Below are 21,766 nucleotides of genomic sequence, written 5' to 3'. Positions count from 1 at the left end.
ACTAACACCTGAGCTGCAGTCCACTGTCAGCTGTCAGCCAAGATCCATGCCTCTGAATTCACAGGAAGAGGGGAGTGACAGAGCTACTGGAGATCCTGAGCCTGATAGAAGAACTGCTTCTACACTGCTTCTGAACTGACAGGAAATGGGGGCGTGCCAGAGCTAGCAGAGATCCTGAGCCTAATAGAAGAACTGCATCTGCACTGCCTCTGAATTCACAGGAAGAGGGGGGGGGGGGGGGTCAGAGCTAGCAGAGATCCTGAGCCTGATAGAAGAACTGCATCTGCACTGCCTCTGAATTCACAGGAAGAGGGGGGGGGGGGTGCCAGAGCTAGCAGAGATCCTGAGCCTAATAGAAGAACTGCATCTGCACTGCCTCTGAATTCACAGGAAGAGGGGGGGGGGGTGTCAGAGCTAGCAGAGATCCTGAGCCTAATAGAAGAACTGCATCTGCACTGCCTCTGAATTCACAGGAAGAGGGGGGGGGGGTGTCAGAGCTAGCAGAGATCCTGAGCCTAATAGAAGAACTGCTTCTACACTGCCTCTGAACTGACAGGAAATGGGGGGTGTCAGAGCTAGCAGAGATCCTGAGCCTAATAGAAGAACTGCTTCTGCACTGCCTCTGAATTCACAAGAAGTGCGGTGTGTCAGAGCTACTGGAGATCCTGAGCCTAATACAACTGCTTCTACACTGCCTCTGAATTCACAGGAAATGGGGGGGTCTGTAATTGTTATCTCCTGCTCCTTATCTGCTCCGTGAGCTTTGGAGCTAAAAACAAACATGGTGGGAAGTAAGGGAACGGACATCACAGCAGTACAGTGCTAGAAGAATGGAGAGGCTCCCTGCTTCTTAGTGAAATGCATCTAGCTGTGCAGCTGAAACAGGGAATCATATGGCTGAAGACACCAGGGAGGCCCAAACACAACAGTTCCTTCACAGTTATTGTTGTACACAGAAGCACAGCCATTTTGCACACTTTTTTGGTACACTTGAAGCCCTTGTCTGAGGTGGTATTATACCGCACACATGGTTCACGCTCTGGGCCCTGGGGTGCTGTGTTACCTGTGGGGACATGTTGTGCGTCAGGCACAGTGTAAGGTGCTCTATTATCGCCTCCATGCTGTACAGGTGAGTCTGGTTCGTGGAACGCAGGTAGCGCTGCAGGCTCTGAGCAATAAGGGGGAAGATGCTCTGTGCGGCCTCCCTGGGGTCTATCGCTGGTCCAGACTTCATGTTATCCAGACGCTGAACCTGAGAGAACGACTTATGGACAGCAACCACCAGCCTGAGAACAGACAACACACAATATATTTATACACAGTACAGACACAATGTGATCTAGAACAATACAGACTGTATATACCAGTCACCAGGTGATCTAGAACAATACATGCAGTGTATATACTGGTCCCCCATTTGATCTAGAACAGTACAGACTGTATATACCAGTCACCAGGTGATCTAGAACAATACATGCAGTATATACTGGTCCCCATTTGATCTAGAACAGTACAGACTGTATATGCCAGTCACCAAGTGATCTAAAATAGTACAGACTGTATATACTGGTCACCAGGTGATCTACAACAATGCATGCAGTATGATCTAGAACAATACATGCAGTATATAATGGTTCCCATGTGATCTAGAACAGTACAGACTGTATATACAAGTCACCAGGCGATCTAAAAGAGTACAGACTATATATTGGTCATTAGGTGATCTAGAACAATACATGTGGTATATACTGGTCCCCATGTGATCTAGAACAATACAGACTGTATATACCAGTCACCAGGCGACCTAGAACAATACATGTGGTATAAATCTAATCTAGACAAGGACAGACTGGATATCACGTTCATCTAGAACAGTACAGACTGGATATAACTTTTATCTAGAACAGGACAGATAGAACATGACCTATCTAGAACAGCATGTACACACTATGGGGGAGATTTAGCGTTGGTTGTTTTTGGGACAGTTTTAGGTCTGTATTTGTGCCGATTTCTCCACCCATACATCAAAACTGGAGCGAGTGGTGTAAAAATGGAAAATGTCACAACATTTTTGTGTGAATCTAAAAAGTCACAAAAGCCTCATTTTGGAACCAGAATTCTGGAGTGATAAGTCTGAACATATCTGTCATCTAGAACAGTATAGACCACATATAACTTGTGTAGAACACTATAGCCTACATAACTGCAATCTACTGTAGAACATTACAGACTGCATATAACTCATCTAGAACACTGCAACCTATAAAACTAATCTAGAACGGTGTAGACAGCAATTAACTAATCTAGAACACTGCAGCCTGTATAACTTATCTAGAACAGTGTAGTGTAGAGTGCATTTAACTCATCTAGAACACCGCAGCCTATATAATTGTAATCTAGAATGGTGTAGACTGCATATAACTAATCTAGAACACTATGGCCTATATATCTGCAATCTAGAACATTACAAACTGCATATAACTCATCTAGAACACTACTGCCTATATAACTGTCATCTAGAAGATTACAGACTGCATATAACTCATCTAGAACACTTCAGCCTTTATAATTGCAATCTAGAACATTACAGACTGCATAACTCATCTAGAACACTTCAGCCTTTATAATTGCAATCTAGAACATTACAGACTGCATATAACTCATCTAGAACACTTCAGCCTTTATAATTGCAATCTAGAACATTACAGACTGCATATAACTCATCTAGAACACTTTAGCCTATATAACTGCAATCTAGAACATTACAGACTGCATATAACTCATCTAGAACACTGCAGCCAATATAACTGTCATCTAGAACAGGGTAGGCTGCATATAACTCCTCTAGAACACTGCAGCCAATATAACTGTCATCTAGAACAGGGTAGGCTGCATATAACTCATCTAGAACACTATGGACTATATAACTGCAATCTAGAACATTACAGACTGCATATAACTCATCTAGAACACTATGGACTATATAACTGAAATCTAGAACATTACAGACTGCATATAACTCATCTAGAACACTGCAGCCTATATAACTGCAATCTAGAATGGTGCACACTGAAAAAAACTGTGGAACATATTCCGGATCACTGCTACTGTCACCTTGCGCGCCGCCTGCGTATCTTGCGTTCCTGGTCAATGTCTGCGTAGTATCTCTCCTTGTAACTGGTTGATGCCGGGATCAGGGCCTGTGATTGGTTCACGTTGTTGTTCTCCAAACCTTTGGAAGAAGAAAATCAGAGAACCTGTTAGTTTATCCCAGTATCCAACAGCTCATTCCAGTAACTAGCAGCCAGTCCCAGTAACCAGCAGCCGGTCCCAGTAATCAGTAGCCATTCCCAGTAACCAGCAGCTGGTCCCAGTAACCAGCAGCCGGTCCCAGTAACCAGCAGCTGATACCAATAACCAGCAGTCGATCCCAGTAACCAGCAGCCGGTCCCAGTAACCAGCAGCCGGTCCCACTAATCAGTAGTCAGTCCCAGTTACCAGCAGCCACTCCTAGTAACCAGCAGCCGATCCCAATAACCAGCAGCCATTCCTAATAACCAGCAGCCAGCCCCAGTAACCAGCAGCTGGTCCCAGTAACCAGCAGCTGATACCAATAACCAGCAGTCATTCCCAGTAACCAGCAGCTGATCCCAATAACCAGCAGTCATTCTCAGTAACCAGCAGCTGATCCCAATAACCAGCAGCTGGTCCCAGTAACCAGAAGCCAATCCCAATAGCCAGCAGCCGGTCCCAGTAACCAGCAGCTGGTCCCAGTAACCAGCAGATGATCCCAGAAATCAGCAGCTGGTCCCAGTAATCAGCAGCCGGTCCCAGTAACCAGAAGGGGAGGATCTATTTCTGTGGCTGTGGTAACCAGCCCAGCTGACAGTCAGGCTGTTCGGCCTAACAGGGACACTGGACCAATTGTAAAGACCCGGAGTCCCATTAGCACTTCTTTTGGCGCCTTGCTACCATCTCCTATGTGCTAATGTATAACATGTCATCGCCTAATAATGTGCACATTTATTCCTGAAACTGTTTTGTTCATGCAGTTACCTGGTCCACCAGCAGATGGCGGCAGCAATTGGCAGAGATAGTTTCTCTGGAGAAGAACATTCTTGTTCCTTCCAGCCTTCTCTATCGAGGGAGGAGTTCAGTGTTAGGGAGAAGTTAGTGGCAGTTTAGCCTTCGCCTCCATGGGGACAGGTGGTGTCTAGTCTACCCTCCTTAGGGAGAGGTTGTGTGCTGGCTAGCAGAGCACTGCCTGCTCTGCTAGGGCCATAGGCCCTGCCTCTGAAGTCTATATGGTTGCCTGTCCCCTCCTGGGATTGCATTGCCTTCATCCAAGCTGAGCCAAAGCTTCAGGTACTCACTGCCAGGACAAGAAGTTCCTAGGATTATAATAAGAGACAGACTACAGACTACAGCTAACTTAAGTTCCAGCAGAAGAGGAAGAGTTTCCTATTTATTCAGCCAAGCATAGCAGAGCTGAGATTGTTGCAGAGAAGTGTTTGCCTGCCAGATAAGCCAATACCTGCTGATGACCAAGATATCGTTTGGAAGCTGTTTGGATTACCAATTTATGGCAAGTAAAAGCAACTGTTCAGCGTTACTACAAAGTCTGGACTCCATTTATTCCACTTGTTCAACATCCAAGTTCAACTACCCCTTTTGCACTGCTTCAAACCACATCACGTCTGTGATCCAAGGCTATCCAGGTAGGAACACCGTGACACGTGTACATAACATATACAGAGACTGTAGGCCATCCTGCACCACTCTGGCAATCCTACCTCTGGAAACCAACATCACCATCTACAAAAGGGAGCCTTGTGCTTCCGCTACCGCAGCTGGCGTCACGTTTACTTGCTCTATAAGAGGGACATATTTCGTAGAAACCTCCTAAAGGGCGAGGGATACCCCAGACGCTGAACCGGGCCATTGCATCAAAGTGGCGTCACGAACAGGAGTCTGACAAGCCCATACTGTGTGCTGCATACCATTATACTAAAGAACCAGGGTCAAATAACAAAATTGTGTGCCGACCAACTTTATATGCCTATGGGATTTACAAAAACTGCTTTAAAAGTGACTTTATTGGATTTGTTGCGGAGCACCGGCGTCCAAAGAGTTACCTCACCATCTTTAATGGTGACGACGCAGCTTCTCCTACCAGTTCAGAAGCGGGAAAGACAAGAAACACCCCCTCCACCGCGTGAAAATCCAGCTCCGCCCACAGGGAGCGATCCCACGGCAAAGAGAAGGGAAGTAGCAGCTCCGCCCCCAATTCTCCTCCTTCGTCTTCAGCTCACGACAGCACCAGGGAAGACAAAGGAAATCGACGACGCCCTTACAGGAAGTGAAGCGGCGGCCATCTTGGAAAAGGGCGAATGCAGTTTTCTCTACACTGGATCCTGAGAAACTACGTCCAGAGATCTGAGTGAGTACTACTGGGGAAAATAACTTTATTAAAGACTGTTTGGAACTGGTATCTGCCTGCCAGAGTATTATACTCCCCAAAATTGCACAGTCGCAGTGACTCTTAAAGGAGCCATGCACCAATTCCGCTGCTGTTGCCCATAGTAACGTGCGCAAAAAAAAACTCCAATCTAGCCTACATTTACCCCTCTAGTCTGGTACAGGGTACCAAGAGCTATGTCTGACTGCAAAGTCCGGCCCTAGAGAGGGAAGAGACTGATTCATCTAGAATTCTGGACTCTACCACTGGCTGAGATGGGCAGAAGTCTGAGCGGCGTGTGACTTTGTCCGCCGAATGTGTACCCTGCTGAAGATTTAATCCAGTGTGGATACCATGGAGGATGGGAGACCGCAGAACCGTCTCCTGTATTACATCCACCACATTGGCTCCCCCGGCCACCAAGTCCTGGTGGCGGTCATTTGCACTTGGAGACTCAATATGGCAAGGGTGATAACCCTGCACCACTAGTGCCCCTGCAAAGTCTACATGTGATCAGTGCCACAGTAGCTACTTCTCTTCTCCCTGAGCCTCCAAATATAGTCGAAGCACCGCCAAACGTGACCACCGCCCTGATGTGCGCGGGAAAAAGCAGGGGTCCACGGATACTGCTCCATGCACTACGGAACCACCACCAAATCCAGAGCTCCTGGCTATGAAAGACCGAGGGTCCATCCTTTACGGTCACCTACCAGGAAAAGGCCAAGGCTTATAGAAGATCCTCTAGAGGAGAGTGATCCTGCAGTTCCAAGTTCTGCCACCAGGAGATGCAGAGAGCACCAGAGCTAGCCGTGACAGCCATGAGGATGTCCTGCAGCTTAAAGGAGGACTTTTGCGCCCTCAAGTATGGGACCCAGGAGGAGGACTTCAACTATACCCCATGTGGATTACAACTAATGACTATGTGCCTGGTGGATTACAAGAACTTTTATTGCACTTAAAGTGACAGTGTAATGCACTTTGTCTTCAAGAACAGAAGAAAGAGACCCTAAAGTGATTTATTTGCACTATTCCTTTATTTATCTGTTTGTATTATTAAAAATGTGCCTTAAATATATTTGCACTAACGTTTTACATTTTCAGCCACGCACAAGAGATGTGCCTATTGTATGAATTCTTTTACAGATGGACAGGAATTCTTGTCCATCAGCACCTGACTTCACTGCTCACAATGGACTGCCTCTGAGTGCGGCTGGTGATGCTTGCCTCTGAGTACAATGTGAACTAATTGTATTGTGCTAAGTGAGGCTAGTACATGCAGAACTAATGGTTATAGACCAAGCAAACCTACCACCATTAAGGGGGATCGGCTGCTATTATCTCTGGAGTTGAAAGGAGAAAATGTTCCTCCTCCTAAAGTGCTGAATTATTGGAGTGTTTTAGGTTTAACCAATCCTCCATGTCCTAAGGCCTAGTGCACCAGGCTTAGGGTGCTCATCATCAAGGTGACATAGCATTAAGCACAATTAGACCTTGTTGGCAGAAGGGCCCCCGGATAATGCCACCCTTCTATCTGCAGGCGTTTTCCCTGCATAGTGGTAGGTTGGTGGAGGGAAGTCACCTCCGCGCTTTCTTTGGTATTAGTGGCCCGATACTCAAAGTAAAGTCAGTAATGATCGCTTAGTGCACACCTGTTTGGTTTTCTGGTTATACCTGAGAGAAAAACTGTTGCCGGACACCCTACGCATAAGGGCAGAGGGACCTGTTGGCAGCTGTTACTATTTCCATGCAGCATGTTATTTATTATTGATACCCTTAGAGCATATATACAGTTGTGTTCAAAATAATAGCAGTGTGTTTAAAAAGTAAATAAAGCTCACAATCCTTCTAATCGCTTCTATTTCCATCCACACAGATGCATCGGGAACACTACACCTTCTATTCCAAATCAAAACATGAAGAAAAATATATCATATTTGTGTTGTTCCTCCAAATTTTTTGAAGAAAAGTGACTATTAGACTGTTCAAAAAAATAGCAGTGTTTGTCTTCTTCTTTACAAACTCAGACATTCACTCTATAAACTGAGAAATGTCTGTAGATTTTCTTCCCTCTGAATCCTGTCACTAATACTCAGTTGTATAACCGCTGTCTCTGAGACCTGCTGGACGTCTGTGCTGCTCGGAGTCACCACCTCCTGCCCCTGTGACCAGGTTCTCCAGCCCAGGATGATCGGACCACAATCCACAGTTCTTCTCTATTTCTTGGTTTTTCCTCAGAAACTGCATTTTTGATGTCACCCACAGGTTTTCTATTGGATTAAGACCCGGGGATCGGGCCGGCCGCTCCATAACGTCAGTCTTGTTGGTCTGGAGCCAAGATGTTGCCCGTTTACTGGTGTTTGGGGTCGTTGTCTTGTTGGAACACCCATTTCAAGGGCATCTCCTCTTCAGCATAAGGCAGCATGACCTCTTCCAGTCTTCTGATGGATTCAGACTGATCCATGATCCCTGGTCTGTGATAAATAGGCCCAACACCGTAGTATGAGACACATCCCCATATCATGATGCTTGTCCACCATGCTTTACTGTCTTCACAGTCTACTGGGGCTGAATTCAGTGTTTGGGGGTCGTCTGACAAACTGTCTCCGGCCACTAGACCCAAAAAGAACCATCTCACTTCCATCAGTCCACAGAATGTCTCTTCAGGCCGTCAATGGGCTCTTTGGCAGATTGTAAGCTCTTCAGCACACGTCTTGTTTCCAGCAGTGGGACTTTGCGGGGGCTTCTTGCAGATCGCTCGGCTTCACATAGGGGTCTTCTCATTGTAACAGGACTCACAGGGAACTTTACACCTTCTTTCATCTTCCTGGAGCTGATTGTTGGCCGAGTCCTCGCCATTTTGGCTTTTCTTCTATCCACTCGAATGGTAGTTTTTCGCTTTCTTCCACGTCTTTCAGGTTTTGCCATTTTAAAGCATTTGCGATCATTTTCGCTGAGCAGCCGATCATTTTCTGCACTTCTTTATATGTTTTCCCCTCTCCAATCAACTTTTTACTCAAGGTGCGCTGTTCTTCTGAACAATGTCTGGAACAACCCATTTTCCTCAGAATTTCAGAGATAAATGCGCTGTAACCGGCAGGTACAACATCTGCTGCCTTCCTTCCTGAAATAAGGGCAATAATTACCACCTGCTTTTCACAGAATGAATGACCTCACTCATTGACCTCCACACTGCTATTATTTTGAACATGCCCCTTTCAATTAGTGATTGAATTACACAGAATCAGCAGCATGCATGTCCTGACTGTTGGGTCTGTTGGCTTTCTATTACTCTACTACACCTGATAGTAAATTATTTGCCATGTAGAAATATCATTTCTACCAAAAACAGTGATTGATCAGGTTAGTTATGCCTGACTGCTATTATTTTGAACACAACTGTATACTTGAATGATCCCTGGCCCCTCTTCATGTCAGGTCATAGACAGGAACGATCCCTGGGCTTTTGCCATGGCTGCCCATCAGTTCATCTCACATAGAGGAAAGAGTCTTGGCTCTTCTACATTTCTGTTGTTGGGGTTAGCTCATATGGTAAACAGAGTTCTGGACCTTCACCATGGATGCCCTTGAGGTCATCACACTTATAGGAGAGATCCCTGGTCCTACTTATTGGTTGTCTTGGAGGTCAACTCAACTATAGGACAGATCTCTGGTCCTTTTTCCTGTCTACCCTGGAGGTCAGCTCACATAGAAGACAGATCCCAGGTCTTCCTCCATGGTTATCCTGGAGGTTGTCATACAGGACAGATCCCAGGTCTTCCTCCATGGTTATCCTGGAGGTTGTCATACAGGACAGATCCCTGGTCTTCCTCCATGCCATATAGCTCAGCTCCTGTAGAGCACAGATCCCAAGTGTTTCTCCATGGTGACCAAGGAGGTCTACAGAAACAGAGAACATCTACCTGCTCCTTCTCTAGGCTGAAAATAGGGAAATAATAGGGAGGTTCCCAAAGTAGGGATTTGAAGTGTTGGGTAGACATTGTACACCTCATGCAGAACTTACCATCCACAAGAAGACATTGGCCCTCAAAGCTCTGCTCTTGTTTCCTGATCTTCCCGGTCTGAGGTCTTGGGGTAAAAGCTGGAAAATCTTTGTAGAAATTTTCTAACACGAACAACGCTGATCTCTGGAGACTGAGCACATGTGATATATACCAATTATTATATCTGCTACATACCGTATATACACAACCAGTAGATGGAGATCTCTATATACAGCACATGTGATATATACCAGTTATTATATCTACTACATACCGTATATACACAACCAGTAGATGACACCTCTATATACAGCACATGTGATATACACCAGTTATTATATCTACTACATAACGTATATACACAACCAGTAGATGACACCTCTATATACAGCACATGAGATATATACCAGTTATTATATCTACTACATACTGTATATACACAACCAGTAGATGACACCTCTATATACAGCACATGTGATATATACTAGTTATTATATCTACTACATACCGTATATATACACGACCAGTAGATGACACCTCTATATACAGCACATGTGATATATACCAGTTATTATATCTACTACATACCGTATATACACAACCAGTAGATGACACCTCTATATACAGCACATGTGATATATACTAGTTATTATATCTACTACATACCGTATATACACAACCAGTAGATGACACCTCTATATACAGCACATGTGATATATACCAGTTATTATATCTACTACATACCGTATATACACAACCAGTAGATGACACCTCTATATACAGCACATGTGATATATACCAGTTATTATATCTACTACATACCGTATATACACAACCAGTAGATGGAGATCTCTATATACAGCACATGTGATATATACCAGTTATTATATCTACTACATACCGTATACACACAACCAGTAGATGGAGATCTCTATATACAGCACATGTGATATATACCAGTTATTATATCTACTACATACCGTATATACACAACCAGTAGATGGAGATCTCTATATACAGCACATGTGATATATACCAGTTATTATATCTACTACATACCGTATATATACACAACCAGTAGATGGAGATCTCTATATACAGCACATGCGATATATACCAGTTATTATATCTACTACATACCGTATATACACAACCAGTAGATGGAGATCTCTATATACAGCACATGTGATATATACCAGTTATTATATCTGCTACATACTGTATATACACAACCAGTAGATGACACCTCTATATACAGCACATGCGATATATACCAGTTATTATATCTACTACATACCGTATATACACAACCAGTAGATGGAGATCTCTATATACAGCACATGTGATATATACCAGTTATTATATCTACTACATACCGTATATACACAACCAGTAGATGACACCTCTATATACAGCACATGTGATATATACCAGTTATTATATCTACTACATACCGTATATACACAACCAGTAGATGACACCTCTATATACAGCACATGTGATATATACCAGTTATTATATTTACTACATACCGTATATACACAACCAGTAGATGGCGATCTCTATATACAGCACATGTGATATATACCAGTTATTATATCTACTACATACCGTATATACACAACCAGTAGATGACACCTCTATATACAGCACATGTGATATATACCAGTTATTATATCTACTACATACCGTATATACACAACCAGTAGATGGAGATCTCTATATACAGCACATGTGATATATACCAGTTATTATATCTACTACATACCGTATATACACAACCAGTAGATGGCGATCTCTATATACAGCACATGTGATATATACCAGTTATTATATCTACTACATACCGTATATACACAACCAGTAGATGACATCTCTATATACAGCACATGTGATATATACTAGATATCACATGTGCTGTATATAGAGATCGCCATCTACTGGTTGTGTATATACGGTATGTAGTAGATATAATAACTGGTATATATATCACATGTGCTGTATATAGAGGTGTCATCTACTGGTTGTGTATATACGGTATGTAGTAGATATAATAACTGGTATATATATCACATGTGCTGTATATAGAGATCTCCATCTACTGGTTGTGTATATACGGTATGTAGTAAATATAATAACTAGTATATATCACATGTGCTGTATATAGAGATGTCATCTACTGGTTGTGTGTATACGGTATGTAGTAGATATAATAACTGGTATATATCACATGTGCTGTATATAGAGATCTCCATCTACTGGTTGTGTGTATACGGTATGTAGTAGATATAATAACTGGTATATATCACATGTGCTGTATATAGAGGTGTCATCTACTGGTTGTGTATATACGGTATGTAGTAGATATAATAACTGGTATATATATCACATGTGCTGTATATAGAGATCTCCATCTACTGGTTGTGTATATACAGTATGTAGTAAATATAATAACTAGTATATATCACATGTGCTGTATATAGAGATGTCATCTACTGGTTGTGTGTATACGGTATGTAGTAAATATAATAACTAGTATATATCACATGTGCTGTATATAGAGATGTCATCTACTGGTTGTGTGTATACGGTATGTAGTAGATATAATAACTGGTATATATCACATGTGCTGTATATAGAGATCGCCATCTACTGGTTGTGTGTATACGGTATGTAGTAGATATAATAACTGGTATATATCACATGTGCTGTATATAGAGGTGTCATCTACTGGTTGTGTATATACGGTATGTAGTAGATATAATAACTGGTATATATCACATGTGCTGTATATAGAGGTGTCATCTACTGGTTGTGTATATACGGTATGTAGTAGATATAATAACTGGTATATATCACATGTGCTGTATATAGAGATCGCCATCTACTGGTTGTGTGTATACGGTATGTAGTAGATATAATAACTGGTATATATCACATGTGCTGTATATAGAGATCTCCATCTACTGGTTGTGTGTATACGGTATGTAGTAGATATAATAACTGGTATATATCACATGTGCTGTATATAGAGGTGTCATCTACTGGTTGTGTATATACGGTATGTAGTAGATATAATAACTGGTATATATATCACATGTGCTGTATATAGAGATCTCCATCTACTGGTTGTGTGTATACGGTATGTAGTAGATATAATAACTGGTATATATCACATGTGCTGTATATAGAGATCTCCATCTACTGGTTGTGTGTATACGGTATGTAGTAGATATAATAACTGGTATATATCACATGTGCTGTATATAGAGGTGTCATCTACTGGTTGTGTATATACGGTATGTAGTAGATATAATAACTGGTATATATCGCATGTGCTGTATATAGAGGTGTCATCTACTGGTTGTGTATATACGGTATGTAGTAGATATAATAACTGGTATATATCGCATGTGCTGTATATAGAGATCGCCATCTACTGGTTGTGTATATACGGTATGTAGTAAATATAATAACTGGTATATATCACATGTGCTGTATATAGAGGTGTCATCTACTGGTTGTGTATATACGGTATGTAGTAGATATAATAACTGGTATATATCACATGTGCTGTATATAGAGATCGCCATCTACTGGTTGTGTGTATACGGTATGTAGTAGATATAATAAATACTAGTTATTATATCTACTACATAACGTATATACACAACCAGTAGATGACACCTCTATATACAGCACATGTGATATATACCAGTTATTATATCTACTACATACCGTATATACACAACCAGTAGATGACACCTCTATATACAGCACATGTGATATATACTAGTTATTATATCTACTACATACCGTATATACACAACCAGTAGATGGAGATCTCTATATACAGCACATGTGATATATACCAGTTATTATATCTACTACATAACGTATATACACAACCAGTAGATGGAGATCTCTATATACAGCACATGTGATATATACCAGTTATTATATCTACTAAATACCGTATATACACAACCAGTAGATAACACCTCTACACTGCGTGCAGAATTATTAGGCAAATGAGTATTTTGACCACATCATCCTCTTTATGCATGTTGTCTTACTCCAAGCTGTATAGGCTCGAAAGCCTACTACCAATTAAGCATATTAGGTGATGTGCATCTCTGTAATGAGAAGGGGTGTGGTCTAATGACATCAACACCCTATATCAGGTGTGCATAATTATTAGGCAACTTCCTTTCCTTTGGCAAAATGGGTCAAAAGAAGGACTTGACAGGCTCAGAAAAGTCAAAAATAGTGAGATATCTTGCAGAGGGATGCAGCACTCTTAAAATTGCAAAGCCTCTGAAGCGTGATCATCGAACAATCAAGCGTTTCATTCAAAATAGTCAACAGGGTCGCAAGAAGCGTGTGGAAAAACCAAGGCGCAAAATAACTGCCCATGAACTGAGAAAAGTCAAGCGTGCAGCTGCCAAGATGCCACTTGCCACCAGTTTGGCCATATTTCAGAGCTGCAACATCACTGGAGTGCCCAAAAGCACAAGGTGTGCAATACTCAGAGACATGGCCAAGGTAAGAAATGCTGAAAGACGACCACCACTGAACAAGACACACAAGCTGAAACGTCAAGACTGGGCCAAGAAATATCTCAAGATTGATTTTTCTAAGGTTTTATGGACTGATGAAATGAGAGTGAGTCTTGATGGGCCAGATGGATGGGCCCGTGGCTGGATTGGTAAAGGGCAGAGAGCTCCAGTCCGACTCAGACGCCAGCAAGGTGGAGGTGGAGTACTGGTTTGGGCTGGTATCATCAAAGATGAGCTTGTGGGGCCTTTTCGGGTTGAGGATGGAGTCAAGCTCAACTCCCAGTCCTACTGCCAGTTTCTGGAAGACACCTTCTTCAAGCAGTGGTACAGGAAGAAGTCTGCATCCTTCAAGAAAAACATGATTTTCATGCAGGACAATGCTCCATCACACGCGTCCAAGTACTCCACAGCGTGGCTGGCAAGAAAGGGTATAAAAGAAGAAAATCTAATGACATGGCCTCCTTGTTCACCTGATCTGAACCCCATTGAGAACCTGTGGTCCATCATCAAATGTGAGATTTACAAGGAGGGAAAACAGTACACCTCTCTGAACAGTGTCTGGGAGGCTGTGGTTGCTGCTGCACGCAATGTTGATGGTGAACAGATCAAAACACTGACAGAATCCATGGATGGCAGGCTTTTGAGTGTCCTTGCAAAGAAAGGTGGCTATATGTCACGGATGGTGTACAGGAAACAAGACAAAACCATATAAACAATGTCTCTCTGGATCCACAACTAAGGAACAAAGGGAGACCCCTGCAATAGACCTGCCGCTCTCCCTCACTGCTCAGCCTATGCGAACACCCCAAAGGTGGATGGCCGCATATCCACGTTCCTCGGCTATCTATTACCTGAAGACCCTACAATAGTGAAGGGACACGACCACCGGCTCCCTACACTGACACGGAGGGAGTCAGGGTCACCTGGATCCAGAAAAGACAAAAACATAAATACATAAACAGCACTTATCTGCAGACGACTGACGACTGAGGACTGGGAACTGGGAACTGGGAACAGCATGCACACACACTCCAGGAAGTTGTATCAGCCGCACACTACTGCATTATGGGGAGGAACTTAAAGGGTAGCGATCAGTCTGACTGCATGACAGCTGAGATAGACTAACGAGATGAGAAACTAAACCAAAACAAAGAAATTCAAGGAGGAGGATCTGAGAAGCTCCTGTGAGCGCTTCTCAGCTGTCTGGCTGTGACAGTACCCCTCCCTCTAGGAGTGGACTCCGGACACTCAGGGCCCACCTTCTCAGGATGGGACCTATGGAAAGCCCTGATGAGACGAGAGGCCTTAATGTCCGTCACTGGGACCCACATCCTCTCCTCAGGACCATAACCCTCCCAATGAACGAGGTACTGGAGGGAACCGCGGACAAGACGAGAATCCACAATCCTAGAGACCTGAAATTCAAGATTTCCATCAACCATAATCGGAGGAGGAGGCAAAGGCGAGGGTACAATAGGTTGAACATAAGGTTTCAATAAGGACTTATGAAAAACATTATGGATCTTCCAAGTCTGAGGAAGATCAAGACGGTAGGCAACAGGATTGATGACAGACAGGATCTTGTAAGGCCCAATAAACCTAGGACCCAACTTCCAGGAGGGAACCTTCAATTTGATATTCTTGGTAGACAACCACACCAGATCACCAACATTCAAGTCCGGACCAGGCACACGTCTCTTATCCGCCACACGCTTATATCTCTCACTCATGCTCTTTAGATTATCCTGAATCTTTTGCAAATAGATGACAAAGACGAGGAGAATCTGTCCTCATCAGGCAAACCAGAAGAGCCCTCTCCCGAGAAGGTCCCAAACTGCGGATGGAACCCATATGCACCAAAAAATGGTGACTTATCAGAGGACTCCTGACGACGGTTATTTAAAGCAAACTCAGCAAGGGACAAAAAAAAACACCAATCCTCCTGATTCTCCGCCACAAAACAGCGCAGATATGTCTCCAGATTCTGATTGACGCGCTCTGTCTGGCCATTCGACTGCGGATGGAAAGCAGAAGAGAATGACAACCGAACCCCCAAGCGAGAACAGAAAGCCTTCCAGAATCTGGAAACAAACTGCGTGCCCCTATCAGAGACTATGTCTGAAGGAATCCCATGCAATTTGACAATGTGGTCAATAAATGCCTGCGCCAGCGTCTTAGCATTGGGCAAACCAGGGAAAGGGATAAAATGCACCATTTTGCTAAAACGGTCCACCACCACCAGAATCACAGACTTCCACGAGGAACGAGGCAAGTCCGTTATGAAGTCCATGGACAGATGTGTCCAAGGACGGGAAGGAATGGGCAAAGGAAGGAGAGGACCTGATGGCCGTGAATGAGGGACCTTGGCACGAGCGCAAGTCTCGCAAGCTGCCACAAAACCCTCAACCGACTTACGAAGCGCAGGCCACCAGAATCTCCGAGCGATGAGATCCAGTGTGGCTCTTGCCCCCGAGTGCCCAGCAAGGACCGTGTCGTGGTGTTCTTTAAAAATCTTGTGTCTCAAAGCGAGAGGCACAAACAACCTCCCAGGAGGACAAAGATCAGGAGCTTCTGACTGGGCTGCCTGCACCTCTGCCTCCAATTCAGGAAAAAGAGCAGAGACCACCACACCTTCAGCCAAAATGGGACCCGGGTCTTCAAAATTCCCACCTCCTGGAAAACAACGTGACAGGGCATCTGCCTTCACATTCTTAACCCCAGGGCGGAACGTAACAACAAAATTAAACCTTGAAAAGAACAAAGACCATCTGGCCTGTCTCGGGTTCAGACGCTTGGCTGACTCCAAGTAGGCCAGATTTTTATGGTCAGTAAACACGGTAATAGGGTGTCTGGCTCCCTCTAGCCAATGGCGCCATTCCTCAAAAGCCAACTTGATGGCCAACAATTCCCTATCTCCCACATCATAATTTCTCTCTGCGGAGGAGAGTTTCTTTGAGAAAAAGGCACACGGTTGCCATTTGGCAGGAGAGGAACCCTGAGACAAGACCGCACCCACCCCTACCTCAGAAGCATCAACCTCAACTATGAAGGTTGTACCAGGATGGGAGCGGAAGCAAAACTCTCCTTGATATTAGAAAAGGCCTTACGCGCCTCTACCGACCAGGAAGAAAAATCTACCCCCTTTCTGGTCATATCAGTGAGTGGTTTAACAACAGAGGAATAATTCAAAATAAATTTCCTGTAATAATTGGCAAAGCCCAAAAAACGCATCAGCGCCTTCTGGTTCTCAGGAAGCTCCCACTCAAGCACAGCGCGGACCTTCTCGGGGTCCATGCGAAAACCAGAAGCGGAGACAAGAAACCCCAGAAATTGGATTTCTGGAACCGCAAACACACATTTTTCCAGTTTCGCGTATAATTTATTCTCCCGCAGGATGAGCAAGACCTGACGTAAGTGTTCCTTATGAGTCTTGAAATCAGGAGAAAAAATCTAAATGTCATCCAAATACACTAATACAAATTTCCCCATTAAATGATAAAAAATGCTGTTGACGAAATGCTGAAAAACGGCTGGGGCATTCATCAAACCAAAAGGCATAACCAAATTCTCAAAATGGCCCTCAGGGGTATTGAAAGCCGTCTTCCATTCGTCTCCTTCTCTGACCCTAACCAGGTTGTATGCCCCTCTTAGGTCTAATTTGGAAAAGACTTTAGCCCCAACAACCTGGTTAAACAGGTCCGGGATCAGAGGAAGCGGATAAGGATCACGAATAGTGATACTGTTCAGCTCCCTGAAATCCAGACAAGGTCTTAAAGAACCATCTTTTTTCTTAACAAAGAAAAAACCAGCGGCAACAGGTGACTTCGAGGGTCGTATGTGTCCTTTTCTCAGACTCTCAGAGATATAAGCACGCATAGCGACCCTCTCAGGTTGGGAGAGATTGTATAAACGAGATTTAGGCAGCTTGGCGCCTGGGATGAGATTAATAGGGCAATCATACTGCCTGTGCGGAGGTAAACCCTGAACTCCACTCTCAGAGAAGACATCCAAAAATTCAGAGAGGAAAGGTGGTACAGTCTTAGTAGAAACCTCAGAAACAGATGTCGTGAGGCAATTCTCTCTGCAAAAGTTACTCCAACCATTTATTTGCCTCGCTTGCCAATTGTCACGGAACCATGAACCAGACGTACATCAAGAGATAAGTGAAAATAAGAAGGCTTTATTGAAAATAAAAGCTGTAAAGCAAAAGTCCAAACGGATGGTGAAACCGAGCAGAGTCTTTGCGAAGCCAGAGGTCAGGAACCAGAAGGGTAGTCAGACGAAGCCAGGATCAGGAACCAGCAGGGTAGTCAGACGAAGCCAGGATCAGGAACCAGCAGGGTAGTCAGACGAAGCCAGGATCAGGAACCAGAAGCAGCAGCAGTCTTAGAAGCATGTGAACACAAGAGGACCAAGCAAGGAACTGAAGCCACAGACCTCCTATATATATGAGCTAGGCATCCAGCTCCTCTCAGTGGGAAGGAGGAGCCGCAGGGTGGAAGGCTACAAGAAACCCAGAAACCAAGATGGCCGCCAGCACATGTCAAACGAAGGAGAACAGCAAGAAGGTAAGACCATGACAGTACCTCCCCCTCAAGGGCCCCTCCTCTGCGGAGCACAAAACGGTTTCTGAGGGAAGCGTGCGTGGAAGGCTCGGAGCAAGGCAGGAGCATGGACATCTGCGGAGGGAACCCAGGAACGCTCCTCTGGACCATAACCACGCCAATGGACCAAAAACTGCAACCGACCGCGGACCAGGCGTGAGTCCAGGATATTGCTCACCTCATATTCCTCACGATTGCCCACTTGGACCGGACGAGGCCGAGGAACCGAGGAAGTGAAACGATTACACACCAGTGGCTTCAACAGGGAGACATGAAACACGTTGGAGATCCGCATGCCAGGAGGAAGCGCAAGGGCATAGGCTACCGGGTTTACCCTGCGAAGCACTCGGAAGGGACCAACAAAGCGAGGCGCCAGCTTGGGAGTGGGCACTCGAAGGTTGAGGTTGCGGGTGGACAACCATACACGGTCTCCGACCTGGTAGGAAGGAGCAGGCGCTCGTCTGCGATCAGCCTGGAGTCTCTGGCGCTGCGCAGAGACCTCAAGGGACTTCTGGATCTGTACCCAAGAAGCACGTAGGACGGAAAGGTGATCCTCCACAGCCGGAATATCCTGGGGAGAGAATACCTCCGGTAACACGGCAGGTTGGAACCCATAATTGGCCATGAAGGGAGACGTCCCAGAGGAAGAGTTCACCGCCGTGTTCCTGGCAAACTCAGCCCAAGGCAGGAGGTCAACCCAATTGTCTTGGTGATCGGAGACATAGCAACGAAGGAATTGCTCCAAGGCCTGATTGGATCGTTCTGCGGCCCCATTGGACTGAGGGTGGTAGGCCGAGGAGAAGGAGAGATGAATCCCCAACTGGGAGCAAAAGGCGCGCCAGAACCTGGACACAAACTGACTCCCCCGATCCGACACAATCTCCTTGGGCAAACCGTGCAACCGGAAGACCTCCCTGGCAAAAATCGTGGCCAACTCTTGTGCAGAGGGTAACTTCTTGAGAGGAACACAGTGGCACATTTTGGAAAACCGATCCACAATCATGAGAATGACCGTATGGCCTCGGGATGCAGGGAGGTCCACAATGAAATCCATCCCCAGGTGTGACCATGGGCGCTCCCCGGTGGCTATGGGTTGCAGAAGGCCCAACGGAAGGTGCCGAGGGGACTTACTCTGGGCACAAACGGAGCATGCCGCTACATATGCGGCGATGTCGGAACGTAGGGAAGGCCACCAGAACAGACGTGAAACAGCCCAGGACAGCTGATTCTTTCCAGGATGCCCCGCGGTCTTGGAGTTATGGTAGGTTCGCAACAACCGAGTGCGCAACTCCTCAGGCACAAAACATCTGCCGTTGGGTCTCCCAGAGGGAGCACCAGATTTAGCCGCCAAAATCTGCTCACCCAGGGGAGAGGTCAGGCTGGTGCGAATGGCGGCCAGGATCTGATTCGGAGGTATGACCGAAGTCGGAATCGACTCCTCCCTGGACAGCTCGGAGTACTGCCGTGATAAGGCATCCGCCCTGATGTTCTTGGAACCGGGTAGGTAGGAGACCACGTAATTAAAACGTGACAAGAACAGAGCCCATCTGGCCTGACGTGGTGTCAATCTCTTGGCCTCAGAAAGGTAGGTCAGATTCTTGTGGTCCGTCAGGATGAGAACCGGAACCACCGAACCCTCGAGCAAGTGCCTCCATTCTTTAAGGGCCTGCACGATGGCCAATAACTCCCTGTCACCAATCTGATAGTTGCACTCCGCGGAAGACAGTTTCCGGGAGTAAAACCCACAAGGAAGCAGAGGACCCTCTGGTGTTCTACGCTGAGACAGAAGGGCGCCTACTCCCGTCTCAGACGCGTCCACCTCGAGGACAAAGGGCAACCCAGGGTTGGGATGCGACAGAATCGGAGCCGACACAAAGGCGGACTTTAGGGCCTCAAAATCTCGGATGGCCTCGAGCGGCCAGACCTGGGAATTACTGCCCTTCCTGGTCAGATCCGTGAGAGGCTTGGCCAGCATGGAAAAGTCCCTGATGAACTTCCGATAATAATTGGCGAAGCCCAAAAAGCGCTGCAGGGAACGAAGACCACTGGGCTGGGGCCACTGTAAGACAGCCGAAACCTTCTCAGGATCCATGGAGAACCCCTCAGCGGAAATGATGTAACCTAAGAAGGTTACCTGGGATCGGTGAAATTCGCATTTCTCAAGCTTACCGAACAGCTTGTTCTCTCGTAACCGTTGCAACACTCGTCTGACATCCAGAATGTGGGCCTCCATGGATTCAGAATATACCAAGATGTCATCCAAATAGACCACCACACACTGCTGCAACAGGTCACGGAAAACATCGTTGATGAATTCCTGAAAGACTGCGGGCGCATTGCACAACCCAAAGGGCATAACCAAGGATTCGTAATGACCGGTCCTGGTGTTAAACGCGGTCTTCCACTCATCGCCCGCCTTGATCCTTACCAGGTTATATGCCGCCCTCGGGTCGAGTTTGGTAAAGACCGTGGCCCCTTTAAGGCGATCGAACAGCTCGGAAATCAAGGGTATCGGGTAAGCGTTCTTGATCGTGATGCGATTGAGACCCCTGTAATCGATGCAAGGCCTCAACTCACCGCCCTTCTTTTTCACAAAGAAAAATCCAGCCCCTGCCGGGGACGAAGATTTGCGAATGTGTCCGCGTGAAAGCGCCTCCCTCACGTACTCCTCCATGGCCTCATTCTCCGCTACCGACAGTGGATAGACTTTGCCACGAGGAGGAACGGCACCAGATTGTAACTCTATGGCACAATCGTATGGGCGGTGCGGAGGTAGGGCAACCGCGCGCACCTTATCGAATACATCCCGGTACTCCTCGTATTCAGGAGGCAACAGAGAGTCCGAGGAAGTACACAGCAACTTGACAGACCCATGGATGCAACTAGCCCCACACTGCGGTGACCACGAGAGGATCTCGACCGATCTCCAATCGAAAGTCGGATTATGCTTCTGGAGCCAGGGGTACCCCAAGACCACCGAGTAGTGTGGAGACGAAATAACCTGGAGGCAGACCGACTCTCTGTGAACGGCACCAATGGCTATCCCCACTGGAAGGGTCTCATGAGTCACGTGTGGCGGCAGAAGGGGTCTGCCGTCTATCGCCTCAAGAGCCAGTGGGGAACCTCGAGCCTGCAGAGGAATGG

At 45.5% G+C, this 21,766-nt stretch overlaps 1 protein-coding gene across 2 annotated transcripts in view; it reads right to left on the bottom strand.

Moving 5' to 3' along the window:
* The window catches only part of LOC120994301 (vang-like protein 1), a 71,388-nt gene that overhangs the window by 17,835 nt on the left and 31,787 nt on the right, over nt 1–21,766 (bottom strand). For both annotated transcript variants that reach the window (XM_040422763.1, XM_040422762.1), the window contains exons 5-7: nt 9,480–9,610; nt 3,115–3,232; nt 1,064–1,286 (exon numbers count right to left, since the gene is read on the bottom strand). In XM_040422763.1, coding sequence (XP_040278697.1) covers nt 1,064–1,286; nt 3,115–3,232; nt 9,480–9,610 — 472 coding nt within the window. The remainder of the gene's footprint in view (nt 1–1,063; nt 1,287–3,114; nt 3,233–9,479; nt 9,611–21,766) is intronic.

Source organism: Bufo bufo, chromosome 3 (genome assembly GCF_905171765.1).
Source record: "Bufo bufo chromosome 3, aBufBuf1.1, whole genome shotgun sequence".
Lineage (NCBI taxonomy): Eukaryota > Metazoa > Chordata > Amphibia > Anura > Bufonidae > Bufo > Bufo bufo.
Note: the sequence above shows the minus strand (reverse complement) of the source record. Positions and strands in the feature narration are given on the sequence as shown.